General features: G+C 38.0%; 1 protein-coding gene across 1 annotated transcript; it reads right to left on the bottom strand.

Annotated features, from left to right (window-relative positions):
• Positions 1 to 2,968: 2,968 nt before the first annotated feature.
• UQCR-C1 (Ubiquinol-cytochrome c reductase core protein 1) lies at positions 2,969 to 19,235 on the bottom strand. The gene is given in 10 exon segments (XM_071676493.1): positions 2,969 to 3,256; positions 5,350 to 5,553; positions 7,153 to 7,260; positions 9,906 to 9,953; positions 9,955 to 10,082; positions 11,628 to 11,812; positions 13,267 to 13,418; positions 14,762 to 14,938; positions 15,855 to 16,076; positions 19,081 to 19,235. Coding segments are annotated over 10 exon segments (1,434 nt in total). The 5' UTR covers positions 19,150 to 19,235; the 3' UTR covers positions 2,969 to 3,115.
• Between the last annotated feature and the right edge of the window lie 1,450 nt (positions 19,236 to 20,685).

Below are 20,685 nucleotides of genomic sequence, written 5' to 3'. Positions count from 1 at the left end.
TGCAGAAGATGAAAGGCGGCGAGTTTGGATGGTATTGCTGTGGATTTTTTTTCTATAAAAGGGGGGTGACTGTGTTGTTGATTGGTTGATAAGGATATTCAGTGTATGTATGAGTATGGCTCATGGTGAAGTGCCTAAAGATTGGCGGAATGCATGCGTTGTGCCACTGTACAAAGGCAAAGGGGATAAAAGTGAATGTTCTAATTACTACATTCATAAAATCATTATGTTTGAAATGTGTAGAGAGCAGTAAACACTAACCAAGGCAGGATCCAGCTGCATTGTAAATGAAGAACTTGGCGGAGCGACTAATGTAGTCAGGTTAGGTTGTTGGTTTCCACTTCAGTTATTAAAGCCTACTGCAAAAATGTCCACGAATATCTTTTTTCCCTTGTTACAAGGTGCACACGAAACTAAGCAGTGATGATGTCTGGAAAATTAATGATGTTGATATATAACGTTTTGGAATTATGTTGCTTTATCCATAAGTGGTCTTGATCACCTGGTCAGTGTTGAAATTGGCTTTTAAGGCTATCAACAGTTAAAGGATGTTAGGTCCCCAGTTAGTGTAATTATCACTACGATTGTCTCTTTGTACTGTAAGGGTAAGGAGTTTTACATTCATGGGGGCCCCATCCACTGAACATTCTCTGCTATCATACTAATTTGGTGAATCTATTATGGTGTCAGCATGAAACGTACACAGTCATCTCCATCCATCCATCCACCACTCTTGAACGATAAAAGTATTTATTTGAATCTTTAAGTTTTCTTTTACTTAATTTCATGTTATGTCCTCTGGTTGCTCTATTCTTATACATGTCAAACATGTTCAGTGTCCACATCGATTTTAATTGAAAAGTTAAAGGATACGATCAGGTCGCCTATCACTTCATTCTAAAGTGGGCAAATTAAAGTCCTCTGGCCCTTACCTGTAACTCATCTCTTAATTCTGATACCATCTTTCTTGCCCTTTTAGACCTTCTCTGTTGGCTCTTTGTGACTTTTGTTGCGGTGATCAAACCTGAGAGGCATATTGTAGTTATGGCCTCATGTGAGTATGTGTGTACAAGCCTTAGGCTATGTACCACACAGCTCACCTGTAGTGTACAACACAGCTCACTTTTCTGTTTCAATCTCCATCTATCAGGCAGTACAGTAAATCAGTTTGTTTTCCTCAGTCAACATTCTTCAAAGTCATCCTATCCCCTGATCTAAACAAAAATGTAATGTTTAATGATGTCTGGATTAAAGTAAATATGTCATTGTTAATCTAGATGGTCAATGGTGAAGTTAATGATACGACTCTTCAATCCTACGATATCGCCATGGCAGTGAAATCCTCGTTCCTGGCCCACTTGCTGTTGTTTCTTACTCCCTCACATGCACAGGGGTTATTGGCATTCTGTACACAGCCCACGTTCTCCAACTTACTAACTACAGTTGACAACAGGTAGTACCTTGCATGACCTCTATTTTCCTGCAGTGTTACGCATTAGGCCTTGCTGGAGGAATAGTCTTTGGCCAGAGGGTTGAATCTCGTCATGGGTGAAGTAGGTTCAAGAGGTGGGGCCTCATGAGTGTAAAGCTCTCTTTCCTTACTGTACAAAGATACTCAGAGGAAGGACGTTGCTTACGAGGGCCTCGCTTCAAAGGCGACTCTGTCCTTTGTCCTCGTAAAAAAAAATATACATTCCTTTGTTGCAGATACTATGTTGATCATGAGTATAAAATGAATGAAAAGTCCAGTTATCGAACATATAATATTAATTAGATATTGAGAGATATTCTATCAGGTGTTTGTCATTATGCCACATGCCTCATTTATGCTAGGTGTCTTTCATTATGCCAGGTGCCTTGCATTATGCCAGGTACCCCCCGCATTTTTATGCCAGGTGCCTCGCATTATGCCAGGTGCCCCACATTATGCCAGGTGCCTTGCATTATGCCAGGTGCCTCACATAAATTGAACCTTCTCTGTTCATGGAGATTAGGAATCTCAGTAAACCTTATAGGGAGGCTCCAATATTTTTGTAGCTTCGATTACCAGTGCGAGAATACAGGTAGGGACTATGACGCTGGATAAAGTTATTTTCTCTTTCCTTACAGGCAGGGTGGACAGACTTTCTGTTGCAGAAGTGTATAAACCACGTACCATAATTCATCAGAGACCACTGGTGTGTTATCCTTTGTTTCTTTATCCCATAGACCAATATTACACAGGCCAAACAAGTAAAGAACATCTTGGGTGGAAGGAAAAAGTAGAGGATAGACTAAAGATCATTCAGCGCTCCACAGGTGTTTGTCCAAACCACTTCAAAACACCCTCTTCTGCTTTCTCAAAAACACTCTTTTTATCACCACACAGCTCTCTTACCCCTCCATTATTTACTAGATCACACTACCTCATATTGTTCTCAAACATTTCATTTCCAACACATCCACCCCACTCCGCACAACCATATCTATATCCCATGCCTCGCATCCTTTTAATTGTTGAGACTTTTATTCCTTCACACATAATAAATTTTGCTTATAAGTCTTTGTGACTTAACATCACTGTTCTCGAAAAGCACATCAGTGAATTCTCTTTACATAATGGAACTTTGTACCACTAGTAGCAGTCTAAAAATACATACCTTTTCAATATTCCTTATGCATTTTCTCTTTCTTACAAGTGCTTCACTCTGTCACATGCCATCCATAAGGTCACCAGAATGCCATTATTTTTGTTTAATTTACACAATGCTGGAACTATATTATTATTATCATCTGTTCATCGTAATGTAAAAAAATCAATCATCCCAGACTTTTAATGGTTAAATAATATAAAAAAATGCATGCTACAATAAAAAACCTATTTTTTTCATTATTAATGTAATTATCTTCAATATGTTTACAGGTATGTATGTGCAACATTCTTGGTATGTACATATAAAATGTGCAGTTAAATATCCAAAAATCTTGGATCTATGATATTCTCCATATTGCAAAAGTTATGATTTTTCACAGAAATGAAACTGCAGCATTTCAATAAATAGTCTGTTTAAACATGTCTACATATTTCAAAACTTTAAACATTGATAAATTTATAACCAAAAAAGTTTATTTCTTTTTACACTCTTAGCCAGTACATGCTTGAACGGATACGATTGTAATCAGGCAACTGCTCACAAGGACCAACAGCAGCAACAGCAGGACACTTGTCGTAAACATACTGGTAGCAAGTGTCTCGCACAACATCTGAGGTCACAGCCTGTAAAGAGAGAGAAAATTTTTTTTTTTTTTTAAATAATGATCATATCTTTATCTGTGGTTTTGGTGCATAACACATGACAGCTAGAGCCTGAGTGTGAACAAATGTGGCCTTTTTTGTCTGCTTCCTTAGTGCTACCTCACTGAAGCAGGGGGTAATGATGTTTCAGGATTACTATATCTTCAACCATACTCCTCTTTCTTCTAACAGACTTTGACCTCTCCTTCCACACACTCCTCAAGGCTGCATCTCCATTTCATCTCAATGGAGTGGAGTTGCAGGCATTCTGTTTTGGGTGAGCCACTTTTCCCAAATGTGTAAGGTAGTTTTTCATGTTTGTTAATGCTTCTGTAGTGTCAGAATGCTAAGATATAACAGGTTTATGGTCTATAGGAGATACTGGACAATCATAAATGAAGAAGGATGGAGCAAGACCTGCTACTTGGGGAACTCTCCTATAGTGTAACTGGAAAAAAAAAAAAAAGTTGCCTTGTAAAGGTTACCTGCTCAGAGCTTATCAGCAGTTTGCAGTCCTTCAAATCAACCAGATTTATGACTGATGTTTGCATTTGGAGCTTTGTTGTAAATATCAAATATATCGAAAAAATGCAGAGTTATGATTATGTGACCAGATGATCAGAGACGTACATCAGCATCGTGTTTAGTAACAGTTCATTCACACTGCATGTGCTGGGTTGGCAGGGCAGATACTAAATTTTCAGCAATTAACCAACTGGACAAAAAATTGGATCACTTTCTTAGTGTTGGTGAATGCACAGAGATTAGATTGGGTTGGAGTGGAATGAGATAGTAATGGAAGTTGCAGATATACTATAAGGTCTATCAAGAGACAATGTCCAAAGAGCCTAAGAGTGCCAAGGGAGCCATCAGCACTGACCGATTTGTTGTTTGGACAGACAGCATTAAAAAGATCTCAACATTAAGGCACAGTGAGAAACAGTTACAAGGTAACTTACTACAAGTGAAAATAAATTCAGGCTCAAAATCTTCATTTATATTTTACTTTATTAGTTATAGAAACTTTTTTATTGTACACTGCAGAAAGGCTGTGTATGCTGACAAATACTCAATGAAATCATTTTCCTGCTTGACCTTGATGTTATTGTGGTTTCAATCAATATGTGTTAAACTACTTGGATGTCAACTATATCAAATTATTTTACTTGGATAGTACTGTGAATTCATGCAAAATATATTGTAACTTAAAAAGTACAAACACATACTACCAAACACAGGTCTAGGTAAACTGGATCAAATGTTTTTTCTGTGTGCTTTTGCACTAGTCTTAATTCCTCCTCCTCCCTTTAATCTAGTGGCCAGTAATTGTGTTTATGTCACGCAGTCACGGATAGGAGTACATTTTATACAGAAACCCATCCATACAAAATGATTCACAAAGAGTAACTCTATGTAGCAAAGAAAACTGGCAAGAGACAGGTCCTGACTGATAATACATTGTCACCAACAAAATCGTTATTTCACGTTTTCTTTATTTTCTTACCTGCTCATAGAAGTAAGCATTTATACAAAATGAATACAAAATATAAATACACATTCAAACATAGCATGTATTCCTGTGTACATATGCAAGTATTAGGTGCAGATTCAATTATCATCTTATAACAATGACTGATATGCTGAATACAATAAATAATAATAAATATCTGAAGGAGCACACAAAATCCTAAAAGTAGCACATGTTAAAAATTTCGAAATAGAAAAAATGAGAAATAAATAAGAATAATGTCAGGAGCAGCATGTATAATATTCCATAATTAATTTACCATTCACAGCCCAATATTAATGACCAATCCATAGTTTACCAATTTGCTCCAATCTTAAAGAACAATCCACAGTTTACCAATTTGCTCCACATACCCTGGTTCAGCCTATTTAAAGCATAAAGCGTTGGTGTATAAAATCTATAGAACCTCACCTCTATTCTGGCATCAAGTTCATGTAGGGGAATACACCTGTTATAACAATCCACAGTTTACCAATTTGCTCAACATACCCCGGTTCAGCCTATTTAAAGCATAAAGCGTCTGTGTATAAAATCTATAGAACCTCACCTCTATTCTGGCATCAAGTTCATGTAGGGGAATACGTCTGTTATAACATAACATTTGGCGACCAATGTCTTCACACACTGGAGTTGTACCATCCAACTGAAGCAGTAAATTAGTGCGTAAAATATTTTTAGCACGTTCTACTTCAAACTCTGTAACATTGGTGCACAACCTCATCCATTCTGACTGAAGGTTGTACATGAAGTCCTGAAAGGAAGCAAAAATATATTTTTTCTTTTCATATACACATTTCTTTAATGTTGAAGGCTCCAGTCATAGTTAAAAGTCCACATCAAGGGTAGGCCTTAAATGAAATATAGAGCTTTAAGAAATTATGCATTTGTATCCTTCACTCAAACTCTATTGCTATCTCTATGAATAGGCCTCTTTTCCAAGGTCACTTACCACTTCTTTCATGTCATATCTTTTCCCTATTGCAAACTTTCACACTTGTGTACACAAGAAAATCATTACATATTACACCAGCCAACCCCTCATTGCATTCACATCCAACAGCCTGTCAAATAGAACATAATTCACTAATGCCTTTAAACCCAACTTCCCTAACCGAACAACACTTTTGTTTTATTTGTTTTATTTATGGTTATGATATTTTTAATGATACTACTGCTACTCATTTATTTATTTATTATACTTTGTCACTGTCTCTCGAACTAGCATGTATAATGCATCAAAACCACAGCTCCCTTTCCACATCCAGGCCCTACAAAACCTTCCATGGTTTACCCCAGACGCTTCACATTACCTGGTTCAATCCACTGACAGCATGTTGACCCCGGTATACCACATCATTACAATTCACTCTATTCCTTGCACGCCGTTCACCCTCCTGCATGTTCAGGCCCCGATCGCTCAAAACCTTTTTCACTCCATCCTTCCACCTCCAATTTGGTCTCCCACTTCTCCTCGTTCCCTTCACCTCTGACACATATATATCCTCTTTGTCAATCTTTCCTCACTCATTCTCTCATGTGACCAACCCATTGCAATACACCCTCTTCTGCTCTCTCAACCACACTCTATTACCACACATCTCTCTTACCCTTTCATTACTTACTCGATCAAACCACCTCACCACATACTGTCCTCAAACATCCCATATCCAACACATCCACCCTCCTCTGCACAACCCTATCTATAGCCCATGCCTCAACCAAATATCAACGTTGGAATCACCATTCCCCTAAACACACCCACCTCTGCCCTCTGAGATAAAGTTCCCACCCTCCACACATTCTCCAACGCTCCACACAATTCTTCAACGCTCCCAGAACCCTCACCCCCTCTCCAACTCTGCTACTCACCTCCGCTTCCATGGCTCCATCTGCCACCAAATCCACTCCCAAACATCCAAAACACATTACCTCCTCCAGCCCCTCTCCATTCAAACCACAACTACTACTACTACTACTAATAATAATAATAATCTTTTTCTTTTCTTTTAAACTATTCGCCATTTCCCGCGTTAGCGAGGTAGCGTTAGGAACAGAGGACTGGGCCTTTTTTTGAATATCCTCACCTGGCCCCCTCTGTTCCTTCTTTTGGAAAATTTAAAAAAAAAAAAAACGAGAGGGGAGGATTTCCAGCCCCCCGCTCCCTCCCCTTTTAGTCGCCTTCTACGACACGCAGGGAATACGTGGGAAGTATTCTTAATCCCCTATCCCCAGGGATAATAATAATAATAATAATAACAAAACACTAATAACCATGGGAGTAAAAATGGTAATGGCAATATCACATGCATTAATCTTTGACATTCATCTTAATACTTCAGAATATCCTTACCTCAATTTTTTTGGGTTCACAAACAAAGTACATTCCCCAGAGTCCAGTGTCCTTATAACAAGTATTAAATGACTGGAATGAATGACAAAGATTCCCTACGACTGCAGCCTGAAAAAAAAAGTTTTGAGTTGCTACTTGTCCCCAGTTTGGCAGTTATAGTGATAATGACACAAGAGAAATGTTGTTGGAAATATGTGATTTGTAGTTATGTTATTTTTGTTTGTATATTGTATAAGCCAATTTTTAAAGTGAAATTTGTAGATCCATAAACTGTCTATATGTACATTTTGATAATCAGTAGTAAATGTACTGCTATATTAGGGGTAGGGGTAGTGAGGCTAGAGACAAGGGTACTTCATGGTGACCCATGTATTAAGGTTGCTATGTTAAACCTAGGTTAGTGTCAGTTTGCAGTCAGTCCATAGTTGGAGATCAGAGGGGAAGATGGTTTAGTGTTGTCTGCTCATTTCACTCAGCATTTGTAGGTGCTGTAACCTGGATTAACTTAAAAACAATTATGGATAAACAATTATGGACAACTGTTTGTGTGGAGACATGCTCTGTAATGAAATGTAACTTTAAAGGTAATGTTATTCATGTTTCTATTACAATGTAGCATCACACACGAGTTAATAAGGCTAGATACCACCAATGCCATCTGTCATCCCCTTCCCTTTTGGCACACAATAGCTCAATAAAATGGTCAAAAAACAGTTTTGATGCTTCAAAGGATAAAAAATGGGTAACACGGCAAAGTTAAAAATTACAATGCTGAGCTCTGAATGAACAAGTCTACAGTGCAACACAGTTATTGGGAGTACATAAGAATGTTTGGAAAATATCTATTCTATATATATCTATATATCTCTGACACCTGTTCATAACTGGAATTCCCTCAATGGGGTGGCCACAGTAACAGTCTCCACAAGAGTGAACTTCAAAGCTACTTGTTAGTGTCTCATCCTTAGCAGACCACTGACAGAGGGCAACTCTAGCACAGTGTTTGAAAAGTATAATGAAAATAAAAATTTTTTTTTTTTTTTTTTTTTTTTTTTCTTTGGGCGCTGTCTCCCCCGTTTGGAGGTAGGCAAGGGAAACAGACGAAAAAAATGGCCCAACCCCCCCCATAAATGTTTTACATAAGCCCCACACGAAATTTACTACCCACACAAACTTTTCCCTGGTTTTCCCCCGGCTTCACATGCCCCGATTCAATCCCCGACAGCCGTCAACCCGGTATACCCCATCGATCCAATTTACTTATTCCCTTTCCCCCCTTTCACCCCCCTGATGTTAGGCCCCCATCCCAAAACCCTTTTTTACTCCATCCCTTTTTCCCCCAATTTTGGTTTTCCCCTTCTCCTCGTTCCCTTCCCCCTCCCACATTGTCGCTTTCTCTGCATTAGCAAGGAGAGAAGGGGAAAAGACGAAAATTCCCAACCCCCCCACATTAAAAACAGGGACCAATTACAATAAACATCCCCCTTTTAAGCACATTTAAAAAAATCCTTTTTACATTTCATCATAAAAAAAACATACCGGTAACAGGGGCATAAATGGGGGGGTTTATTTTGCCTTATTATTTCCCATCCCCCCACCACACCCCCCTGAACAAACCAAACCCTCCCACCCCCTTGCACCTGGAAGGAAAACTTTTGGGAAAAGGGAAAAAAAATGGCACAATTTCGTTTTCAAAAATTTTTTCTTTTGTGTCAGTTTCCAGTTTAAATTTCACCCAAACCAACACTTTTTTTTACCCTTCCCCTGGCCCCTTTAAATTCCTTTTTTAACCCCCTGGGTTTCATTTTTTCCCTTGGTTTTTAAATCCAAAATTGACAAAAACAGTTTTTAAAAAAAAACCCCAGGGAAAACATAAAACTTTTTCAACTTCACTTTTTATTCCATTGGTAAGCCTTTAAATTCGTAAATAAAGGGCCCAAAATGCCCTTTTAAAATTTTTTTTTTCCTTTCTTCAAAAAAAAAAAATTTTTTCCCCTTGTTCCCCCATTTGGAAATATAAAACCTTTGTTTAAAATTATTTTAATTTTTTTTGTTTTATATTTTAAACCTTTTTAAAAACCCCTTTTTTGCTTTTAAACCAAAATTCTTTTTATTTCCAAATTTTTCCCTTTTTTCCATGCCTATTATTATTTTCAGTCTTGGGAACAAGGGGAAAAGGTTTAAAAGGGTTTTTCTTTATCCCTTTGATGCTTTAAGGATTCTTAAAAAAAGGTAAAAAATTTTGGAAATTTTGGTTAAACTTCCCCTTAAAGAAAAAACTTTAAAGGAAACAGTTTTTTTTTTAATCCCCTTTGGGCTTGTTAAACCAAAATTTGCACCCCCCCTTTTGGTACCCAAAAAATTTAAAAAGGTCTTCAAAAGGGGGAAAAAATGGGAAAAGGCCTTTTTTCAAATTTGGTTGAATTTTAAAAGTTGGAAAACAGGAGGGAGGAAGTTTTACTTTTTTAAAAAAATTTTTTTCATTTTTAAGGGGGGCCCCAAACATTACAAATAAAAAGGTTTGTTGGGTTTTTTGGAATTTCCAAAATCTCCTTTTTTAAAAAAAATTTTTTTTTTTTTCTTAACTTTTGTAGCTTGTAACATTTTATTCCACCACATCTTATTAAACTACATTTCCTTGTGAGACCTGAATTCATTCAAGCTGAATTTACTGAACCCCAGTTTATTTTCAATTTAAAAAGAGGGCATACTTTTTTTTCACTGTTAACACTGCAGTAACAAACCGAACATACCTGTGCTAGGTTGGATGCATTGTGAGCACCTCCACCATGGGTGCGGTCCCCAAGAACCAATGATAGTATTTGCAATCATTAGTGGGATATTGTCTGGATCAGCCCAGCCAGCACCCTCCACTGCCAATGCAATGTGAGCCAAAGGCATGCTGTCATCACGCACCCGGATCTCAGCACCTGGAACGAGAAGTACATGATGATTAGTACACGAATAAATAAATGGACACAATCTTAAACTTGTTCTTCAAGAAATTATTTACCTTCTTTAGCCTCGTCTACGCTTAACTCTCAGTTAAGAGTCTGCTATTCATTTTCCAACTAGCAACTTAATCTTACATTCATAATATTTACCATGTCCCTTCTGTTCCTTACTGCTAAACTCTGCTTCTCTCTCTTCCCATACCTCCCTGTGTTAGGTTACTTACTCTCTTACTTTCTCTAATGGTTTTCAAAGTCCATTAAGTGTAGACATAAGACAGCTTCAAATGTGAGTAAAACAATCCAACATGGAGAATGATTCATAAAATCTTTCTAATAAGCATCATTCTTAAAACACATGTTCTATTCCTGATATGTAATGCGTGTAAATGTACAGTAATGATGAAGGCAACAACACTATGCTCTTTCTTTAAAGTAATTCATATCTTATCCTAGTCACTTCTAAAAAAAAAAAAAAAAAAAAAAAAAAATCCAGGTGTCAAGGGTTATAAGGACAAAGCAAGGAAAATGTATGTAATGTACATATAAAATATGTACTGATATGTATAAACATATCCCCGGGGATAGGGGAGAAAGAATACTTCCCACGTATTCCCTGCGTGTCGTAGAAGGCGACTAAAAGGGAAGGGAGCGGGGGGCTGGAAATCCTCCCCTCTCATTTTTTTTTTCCAAAAGAAGGAACAGACAAGGGGGCCAGGTGAGGATATTCCCTCAAAAGCCCAGTCCTCTGTTCTTAACGCTACCTTGCTAATGCGGGAAATGGCAAATAGTATGAAAGAAAAGAATGAAAATGTATAAACAGTATCACTTACATATCTACTACATATCCATGGGATGATGTATCCATCTTCAAGCAAATACATCTATCTATCTATATCTCAGACACCTGTTCCAATTGGAACTTCCTCAAAGGGGTGGCCATGGCAACAAGTCTCCACAACTAAAGAACTCCAGTGCCGCTTCTTAGCCTTTAAAGCCTCACCCTTAACAGGCCACTGGCAGAGGGCAAGCCTTGTGCAGTGTTTGCAGAGGCTCCTATCTAATGTTCTTAATGATTATTTCTATCTAATGCTCCTACCAACTGCTTCAACCAAATAATTCTACCTAATAACCTTGCTTAAATGTTCCTACCTACTACTTCTATCAACTGCTCCTACCATTTTCTAAAAGGCAGGGCTAGCATAAAATGCTCATCACAGGAAAATATGAAGTTATGAGGAATGAGCTGCATAAGTTAAGTGTTTGTCAAGTGTTACATATGACAAGGAGAGATTGTACGTTTGTGGACAGAATGCCAGTACTCCTCATGTTAACAAGGCAGAAAGAAAAGACAGCCACCTGGGTCAGAGGAGTGCAACTTGACAACTACTAAAGTACTGGCCCACTAAGTAGGTCATAAACACTCATGATACCCAGGTGGGTAGTACTGGTAATATACTCCCTAGTTTTTGGCTGCCAAACCTTGAATAAAAGTACCACAAGAAAATAAGTCTGCGCACATACCTGTAAAACGACAGGGAGCAACCTCAGGAGTATCTCCTTCATAGGCAATACCAAGGCCCTTGAAGTGTTCTTCTGCCATTTTAACAAGTGAATCATGGTCAACGCCACCAGCAGCAGCAAGCACAATACGTGGGGCCTTGTAATGGGTCGAGATGTAATCTACCAGATCAGTACGGCTGATTGATCTGATGATTTTATGAATTGTTAGAAATTTAATACATTCTTTTATGATAAACCTTAACCCTTAAATATTGATAATCATAAATGATATGCATAATATTATATTTCTTATTCAATCAACCCTCCTCACACCACATATTGTTCTCTAACATCTCATTTCCAGCACATTCACCCTGTCATTTGCATTTTTGTGTGAAAATCACATCTCACATCTATACAGCACTAACATGACTACTATCAAACATACTTATATTTGCCCATAAAGACAGTAACCTCTTTTATCACATATTCTTTCATGCGTCCAAGACCTACTCCACCTCACCCATCTGAAACTCACTTCAGCTCCCTAGTTCAATTCACTGCCGTATCCGTATCCACTTGAAGATAGATACCTTGAAGTTCTCTCCATTCAAACTCACACTCCAAATATCCTGTTCCTCTGGACTGCTAAACTTAATAATCTTATTTTACACATTTACTCACAATTTTCTCTTCACACACTTTCCCAAACTCATCAGAAAACAACATACGACTCATCTCCCAGGCCCCTAATTCCAGCAGACTGCATATCTGTTTCTATTTCCATGATCCTTCCATTCACCTCCCTTACCATCCCATTCATAAACAGGTTAAACAACTATGGAGAAATCACACACTCATGCTGCAAAAACATCTTCACCCACAACCACTTAACCCCATTCTCTATGCACTCGTACAAGTCTTTTGATAAAAATGGCTCACTGCCTCTTAAGAGCTTTCCTCCATAGCCATATACTCAGAACTTCTTTATCAACCCTATCAGTTGCTTTCTCCAGATCCATAAATACCACAAAATCATTCCATCTCTCTTAGTATTTCTCATGCACAATCCTCAGAGCATAAAAAGAATATTCTCTTGCAAGCTAAATAAATAGTATAAAAAAGGAAATGAGACACTAATCCAAGGGACTGAAAAACTTAACCTGGTTTCACTTCTTGACAGTGCAAGATCTAGAGACTGAGTGAGCTTTCTGTGGCTGGAAACCAAAGGGCTCACAACGTTATCACTATGGCAGTTTCCAGCAGAAAGCAGGCCCAAAACAAAGAAGAATCCACTATCTTCTTGAAATGATAGTGATGGGTTAAGAAAGCAAGTGTTCCCAAGGAGACATACAATGGGTTAAAAGGTCCTAACCCCAATATTCCTAGAGAATAGCTCTCATGCTCATAGGGCAAACCACAGTATTATACATATGGGGACAAGAGAAATAATACCATCCATGTCGTAGAAGGTGACAACGAGAACCAGAAGTGAGGGTCTGGATATCTTCCCTTACTGTGTTACTTTCCAAAAGAAGAAAAAGAAAAAAACACAAGGATTTTTTATCCCCTAGGGCTCGCTCATCTGTTCTCGATGTTATCTTGCTCATGCAGGAAATAACAAACGAAATCAAAAATCTTAAATACAGCCAGAACTCACTTGATATTCTTGGTTGGTCCAAGAATGGTACGTCCAAGAGGTGTACCTTGGAAGGCTATTGCATGAAGGTGATCAAACACAACTTCTTGTAGATTGCTTTCCACTTCTTGCATCTCACGCAAGATCACACCACGTTCTCGCTCAATCTCGACCTGGAAACATAACAAGGATAATCGAAAATATCATAAAAAATCATGGAACCAATTATCAAACTGATGTATGACACATAAACTTGCACTATTTGTGACACTCGACCAAGTTCCTAAGAAATTCCATGCAAGTATCATGCTACCCTCTGCAATATATATTTTTTTTTTTCAAAACCACAGTTATTAGTAATACCTTAAACAATGCATTCACCTATATGAACTTTCAAACTTTTCTGTACACAGCATGCATTATAACCCTTATCCAACACCTACTGTCTGGATTTATACATATGTGTTAATTGATAAATACAACTAACTTCACTTAAACTACTTTTAGTATAAGAGGGCATCATGTGAGGATAGCAAAGGCATGGTATATCACTGCTCAGAACTTATTGTGATAAACAACAGCAATCTTAAATATGACGTGCTGCCAGCTTTGTCCAGCTAAGGGTCTTAAAATGCAAATATCAATGCAGCCTACTTAATATCCCCATGACACAATCACTGCAAAATATGGAGGTGCATAAGTGTGTATCTGTTCTACCTAGAGTGAACAGAACAATTTTCTACTATAGCACTTCATAAAAGTGCACAACAAATACACATTATGGCTTAAGCCAAGACTTCACACTTACTCTTAACCTTCCAGGCCTGCACAATATGTGGTAGGCTTCCAATGCACATAACTGCCATACTCAACAGTTCAGTGATTCAGTCAGACTACCTCATTCAACCTCTTCCACTAAATCCTTCAATCACATTATCAAACACCTATATCCTCTAGCCTAACCGCTGTACTATATCTGTAAACTTTTATCCCTGCAACTTTCCAACAAGTTCTTCACATTGAAATTCTAATTAGAATTTAATTATTTCAACCTGTCAAATCACACTTCAGATTTCAATAAAGGTTTACTGACTCACGTCTCCAGATTCCAAGAAGTGTACTACCTGAGACAGTTACACTGCAAGACTGGCTCTCCACTTATTCAACTTATAATCTATAAAAAGCTAATTACGTACAGTCATCATTCCCTTATTATTCATAGAAAGTGTCTAATAAGAAACACACAGCTCTAACACAAAAAAAAGGGAAATTAAGTCTACCAATAATACAATACATACCACGTCGTATTATTCATATCAACTTACACTCTACTTTTACCTCATATGGCTACACCTTTATGCTTCAAGTCATTCTTGAAACTTAAACCAAGGCCACATCAACTTCCAAGAAAACTTAGGGCATTATCAATGAGTCACCCATGCATCTTCGTGTTCTTACTTCAACATCAAGCAATCTTTCATGCACCTCACGCATTCACTTATCTCCATATTCTAACCTCTCCAAATCTGCTGTTCAAGATGATGTCTGACAGGATCTCTATGGCCTTATGAACATCCTGAGAGAAACATTTTGCATAAAAGACTGTTTGCTCCCGGGAGGTATAGGCATTGAGGTGGGCACCCATGTTCTCAACTTCTAGTTCAAGATCAGTCTGGGATCTCTTCGATGTGCCCTGAAAAGAAAGTAACAATAAATATACACAAATAAATGTACACATTAGCATTAGCAATGCTACATGATCTTAGATTCAGATAAAATGACCACAGGCATTTAATCTACCAGTAGAAAGACCTCTAAGCTAAAATTTCAATTTATGACTGTCTCCACACTGTAAAGATGACTTAAGAGCAAATGCCAAAAATATATGTGGCATAAATACTGAGTTAGGGGAGTAAGAGTACTGCCCACGTATTCCCTGCATGTCACAAAACATAACAGGTGGCAGTGGGGGTGGGGGGGTGGGGGGGGCCCTGGAAATCCTCCCTTACTGTTATACTTTTCCAAAAGAAGGATCAGAGAAGGGGGCCAAGTGAGGATTTTTCCCTCTAAGGTTCCATCATCTGTCCATAACACTACCTTGCTAATGTGGGAAATGGTGAATATGTATGAATAACATTTCAAAAAAGCTCTACCATACTTGGAAATCAACATCTTTACCCCTTATAATCTTCAGTAACCCAGCAACTTGCCTTTATCACCTTCTAACAAGCCTCTGCATTTATGTTTTCCAATTGCATAAAGTACACTCAAGCAATACTTAAAATTTTGAAGTCTTTCCTTGCTCATGAACAATTAGCCTCCTCTTAGCATATGTAGTTAACATCTTTCCTAACACACTTCCAAATTTTCACCAAAAGTTTCTCATCTTTCTCCAACATACACAGTGTCATCAACATAAAATAGCTACAATTGTAATCATATCCTCTTCCAACTGTACTCTTCACTTAATGAACAGTCCCCTTCCAGCACTTTCCTCACAGCAGCACCCATCAAGGCATCTGATACCAGTATATAACTTCATACCATGTACTAATATTTTAGTTACATATACACAAATTGATTAGCGGATTTGTTACCCTGAATCTCACCTTGAAAGCCATGTGTTCTAAGAAGTGTGCTACACCATTGTTGGCATCTGTCTCAAAACGGGAACCAGTATCAATCCACAGTCCCACAGTAGCAGTGGGTGCACCCGAGTTCTCAGTTGCTACTCTCATACCATTGTCTAGCACTGCCACATGAGTAGCTGGCACATTGAGGAGAGTCTGCTCATAAGTGGCAGTAGCAGCTGTTGCTCGCCATCTTGCTGGCTAAAAGAAAAATATCAATCTTATATGCAAGAAAAATTCCAAGCAGTTAGTGAATACCTACATTCTTTGGCTCTAGTCAAATATCCATATTTATCAATTAGGACTGACAGTATTATTACAATGGAAAAGGTGAAAGGAAGGGCAATAATACGGCTGAAAGTAAGAAAAGCACTTGGAGAGGATGGGATTATGGCTGAAGTTCATCTGATGAAGTATGGAGGAGAAAGTGTAAAAGAGAGGATGCATCCGATATGTAATTTACCATGGAAACAGCAGACTGTACCTGGGGACTGGGTGACAGCTATGACTGTTCCTTTACTCAAAGGAAAAGGTACAAAGGATGTATATGGTTAACACGGCAATATAACTGATAGAGTGATGGAAGTGACTGAAGGCAGGAAAGGTAAGGGATGTGTAGATCAAATTTTTGTAGTAACGATGACCATAGACAAGTATTTAGTGAAAGGTAAAAGTTATATGCAGCTTTTATGGATCTGCAGAAAGCATATGACAGAGTCAAGTGGAAAGCTTTATGGGATGTGTTAAGGATAAGTGATGTAGCAGTTAGCATGTAAGGACATGGGTAAGTGGAGACCCTTTTGTCATGGCTACCCTGTGATGGGAATTCCAGGAGGAAATGGGTGTCAGAGACATAGATTAGAGAGATAGAAAAGGTGCTAAGGATGTAAGTAGCACAAAAACGTAACAGAAGAAACAGAAGCGCTGCTTTTTGCAAGAAATGTGTACTGCGGGATATGGCTAAGTACAGAATTGTCTTGAGGAGTGATGAGGTCTCCCTTTTCTGAGACAGGTAGCCATGCTGGGCATGCATACAGGTGGTAAGGCTGTGAATCATTTGACCACAAGTACATTGCAAGCACTGTAAAGTTCCATGATTCACTAATGATACGGGACCGTTTCAATTAATATGGTATTGGGGACTGTGTGGTGTTTCCAAAAATAAAACTGAGAACAGAGATACTTGCCTCAAGCTACTGTGTGACGATCTTCCAGATTCGTTCAAAAGGTGCAAGGCTGATGTGTTCTTGCAGGACAGGACTCCCTGCCATACTACTAAACTAGTCATCAATTAGCTTAAAGTTTTCCACTGACTGGCCCAGGAATTCACCGAATGTGAATGAAATTATGTAACAAGAATACTTTGTCATTACCTAAGCTGGAGGTGGCCATTCATGAAATTCATGCAAAGATGGACCCTAAATGTTTTCAAAACCTTGCTGATTCAGTTCCTAGTCATTTTAAGAAGTGTATAAAGAGGAAAGGGATACTAATAAAGTACTAATTGGAGGTTAATACACAGTTTTCATGGTTTCATTTCATGTTTACCCTTGATGGTTGTGCTGCAGCCCGTTTGCTCATACTTCACTGGCAGGCACTGTATAGTGATTAGTGACAGCTCTGTTAGTGTATGATACTGTGTTGTTTGCTAAGAGTGAAGAGGAGTTGCAGAAGGTTGTACGTACGTTTTATGATGTGACCAAGTCTCGGCAATTGAAGGTAAATGCACGTAAAAATAAAAGAATGGTGTCTGAAAGGAATCACAGTGAGTGTATAGATTTTCTAAGCCCTATGCACTGATAAAAGAAAGTATGATGGGTCTGGGATGTGAAACAGTTCCTGTTTGTAGATGACATAACTAGTGGCAGACTCCAGACAGACACTCCAAACAGCTGGTGACTTAAGTTTTGGAATGTGTGAAATAAGAAAGTTTGGAGTTAACATCAACTATATAAGGTAAAAAGGTGAGGGAAGGGGAATGAGACTTGATGAACTGTATACAAGTTTGAATTAGGAAAAATACATAGGAAGGACATAACAGGAGACCTACTCCACCCACCTCTACCTCTGGAACAACAGATCTGAAAAGAAAGCTGAGGAAACATCATGTAAGAAGAAAGTATTTTGTGGAAATTCTAAAGGAAAGAATTAATGGGGAAAAATGTCCTACTTTCATTGCAGTTTCTTTCTATGGAATTGAACTCTAAAGTAAACATGAAATTCTCCCAATCAAAACAAGACTGATAACAGATACCACTGAATTAAATTTTGTAGCCTTGATTTGAAGATACTGATAGTCTTTTCATTTTCCAAGTCTTATTCAATAAAACTTGCAATATACCCTGGGCCCAGCCCAGGTTGTGAGGGTGAAAACTCCTGATGACTTCAAGTATTCGCCAAACACAGATGATGGCTTTTCAATTTTCATTAATTCCTACATATACTGCAACTATTCATTTCTCTAAACCTACAATTTCCCTTATGTTCACAGTCCTACTCTGTGACTCATACACAGCATCAAAGGATATAATTCAATGGGGCACATCATGTTCCCCTTATCTACATCTCTTCTACTTAAATGGAATCCATCAATATGCATTTCATTAAAATCCATACTTCTGTTGCAATTCTAACACGACATTTTACCAGTTTTCATGGGTTCTGTTCATCTCTAAAGTGATTTTCTTACTTATATTTAACATTTCCCCAGTACATCAGAGCCTTCCCCACTTGCACTGTCATTGCCGAAGTATATAAAGTCATGCTCCAAATCACTTTCCTCAGCCTAAATCACTTCTAAGTTTACTGACGTATGTTTTTCCCCAAATCCTTAAGTTATTTCTATGTTGCCCCTAAACTGGATATCTACCTCTGAAAAGAAGTTAGGTAAATTCTGGTGAACGACATTCTTCATAAATCTAATGTAGTGACTAAAATGGACCTAACTGCTATGAAAATTCGGAGAAGCTGATGCTACAGATAAAAGAACGCTTCCTACCACAACTCAATAACGAGATGTGACTATGAAGGGTATGTTTCCAACTACATAAGGCTAATGAAAGTCAAGCAATCAGCTGATTCTTGCACCTCGATCAGAGCAGAGTACATGGTCTATGGTAGATTCATGGATTATTAGGGAGATTTCCTATGCAAGACTTCCCCTAATATTACGCTAGATATTCATTAAACAAGTGAACTAGCTTACCTTTACGAGGGATGTCTTATTTGTGTAATTTTTGAGCAAAGCTCCAGCCGGTCGTACTAGCCTGAACATTTCGTGCGATTGCGTACAACAAATGGCTCGACGGCTAGCTTAGGACGGGTTGGTACAGAAAACGAGTCTAATGAAATAGGTTCCTTTTAAAGTGCACTATGATCAAAAACTTACTATCAGAATTGCTTAAAAATCAAGTAAACCATGATAATGATATTAAAAATTCGTCAATAATTATTGCAAATCATTTTCCTTGTTCCTATACAATTCATCTACACAGAATTTAGTACTGGATATTCCCGTTTGTTTCAGAAAATTTACATAATATCCTCTGAAATCAGATTTCCATATCTATCAATGCATTTCTAATCTATGTCTTACTAAAATGTTCAACTTAGAATACGAGGCCAGTGCCAGGTCCGATCGAGGAATCTCAGAGAAGGTAACTAAGATTAAACACTTGGCTTCTTTCATCAGTCCATCAGTTACTTCCAATATTTCAGGTCCAGAGTTAGCACTTCCTAAATATTTTTTCTACCATTTTCTGGATCTACCCAGCAATTGTCTTCCTTCTGATTTTCATGCTAAGGTCGTTTTTGAAAATGCGTCCCCTATTGTCTTCACGTGATCTAGCCATTTAAGTTTTCAAAGTTCTAGTGTACTCAACAAAGGTTTCATTCTATGCTCACTCTTCTATTGTGTAAAATTCTTGGAAGTTAAGGGATTGGTTAAGATGATATATGATATTCTGGCTGAAGACGTTGTGCTACATCTGAATACATTTTGGACTTCATTACTTCATCTGATCATAACAAGGTGTGTCAATCAGGTGTTATCACCGTTAGACCAAATGGCCATAAGTTCACATTCTGTAATGACAAGGCCACCAAATTGATTGTTTAGGCAGTTAACGAGCAGCAGGACTGGTCTGATTTATGACAACACTAGTAAAACATAGGTTAGCGTCATGACCCAAGCTTTAGGATAATTTGGCACCATTTAAGGAAGTATGGCTTAAACAAAGAATTGAACCATGGATTACCACAGAAATATTAGACCACGAGTCAAAGTACACGAGACCCAAACAAATTTAAGCCATCTAAAGATCTGTCAGGTTATGAACATAATGTACTCGTCTTTTGTAAACCAGGATTACCCTGTGTTGATTTTTCACTGTCCACGCCATAGAATGCATTGTTCTCTGCAGTATACAAGTGCATACCAAATGGACTTACGGTTAAGTTTTAATTCTTGCCATATATTCTGGTCTTTTGTCACTGTGTGCTCTTATATTCTCTGGTCTTTCCATGGTTGTGATGATGAAAATATCAGCTGTAGGAGATGCCTCTAATCGAGAATTTTTGTTCATCGTTCTTCATATTTTCGGTCTTTCTGTGTTTTTATTTTTGGCCTGTTCACAAAGATGGCTTTTCCTTGCAACAGACAGAGGACAATGTATGGAGAATGATCCCACGACAAAGTCCATGTAAGTCGAAACGAACTATTACTTCCCCTGAGTTTACTGTGAAGAAATACAACATTTGTTGCTTGAAGGTACAAGGTTGTTGAGGAGCTTACATTTGTCATTAACAGACA

This window comes from Panulirus ornatus, chromosome 23 (assembly GCF_036320965.1).
Source record: "Panulirus ornatus isolate Po-2019 chromosome 23, ASM3632096v1, whole genome shotgun sequence".
Lineage (NCBI taxonomy): Eukaryota > Metazoa > Arthropoda > Malacostraca > Decapoda > Palinuridae > Panulirus > Panulirus ornatus.
This window is presented reverse-complemented; position numbering and strand designations above follow the sequence as displayed.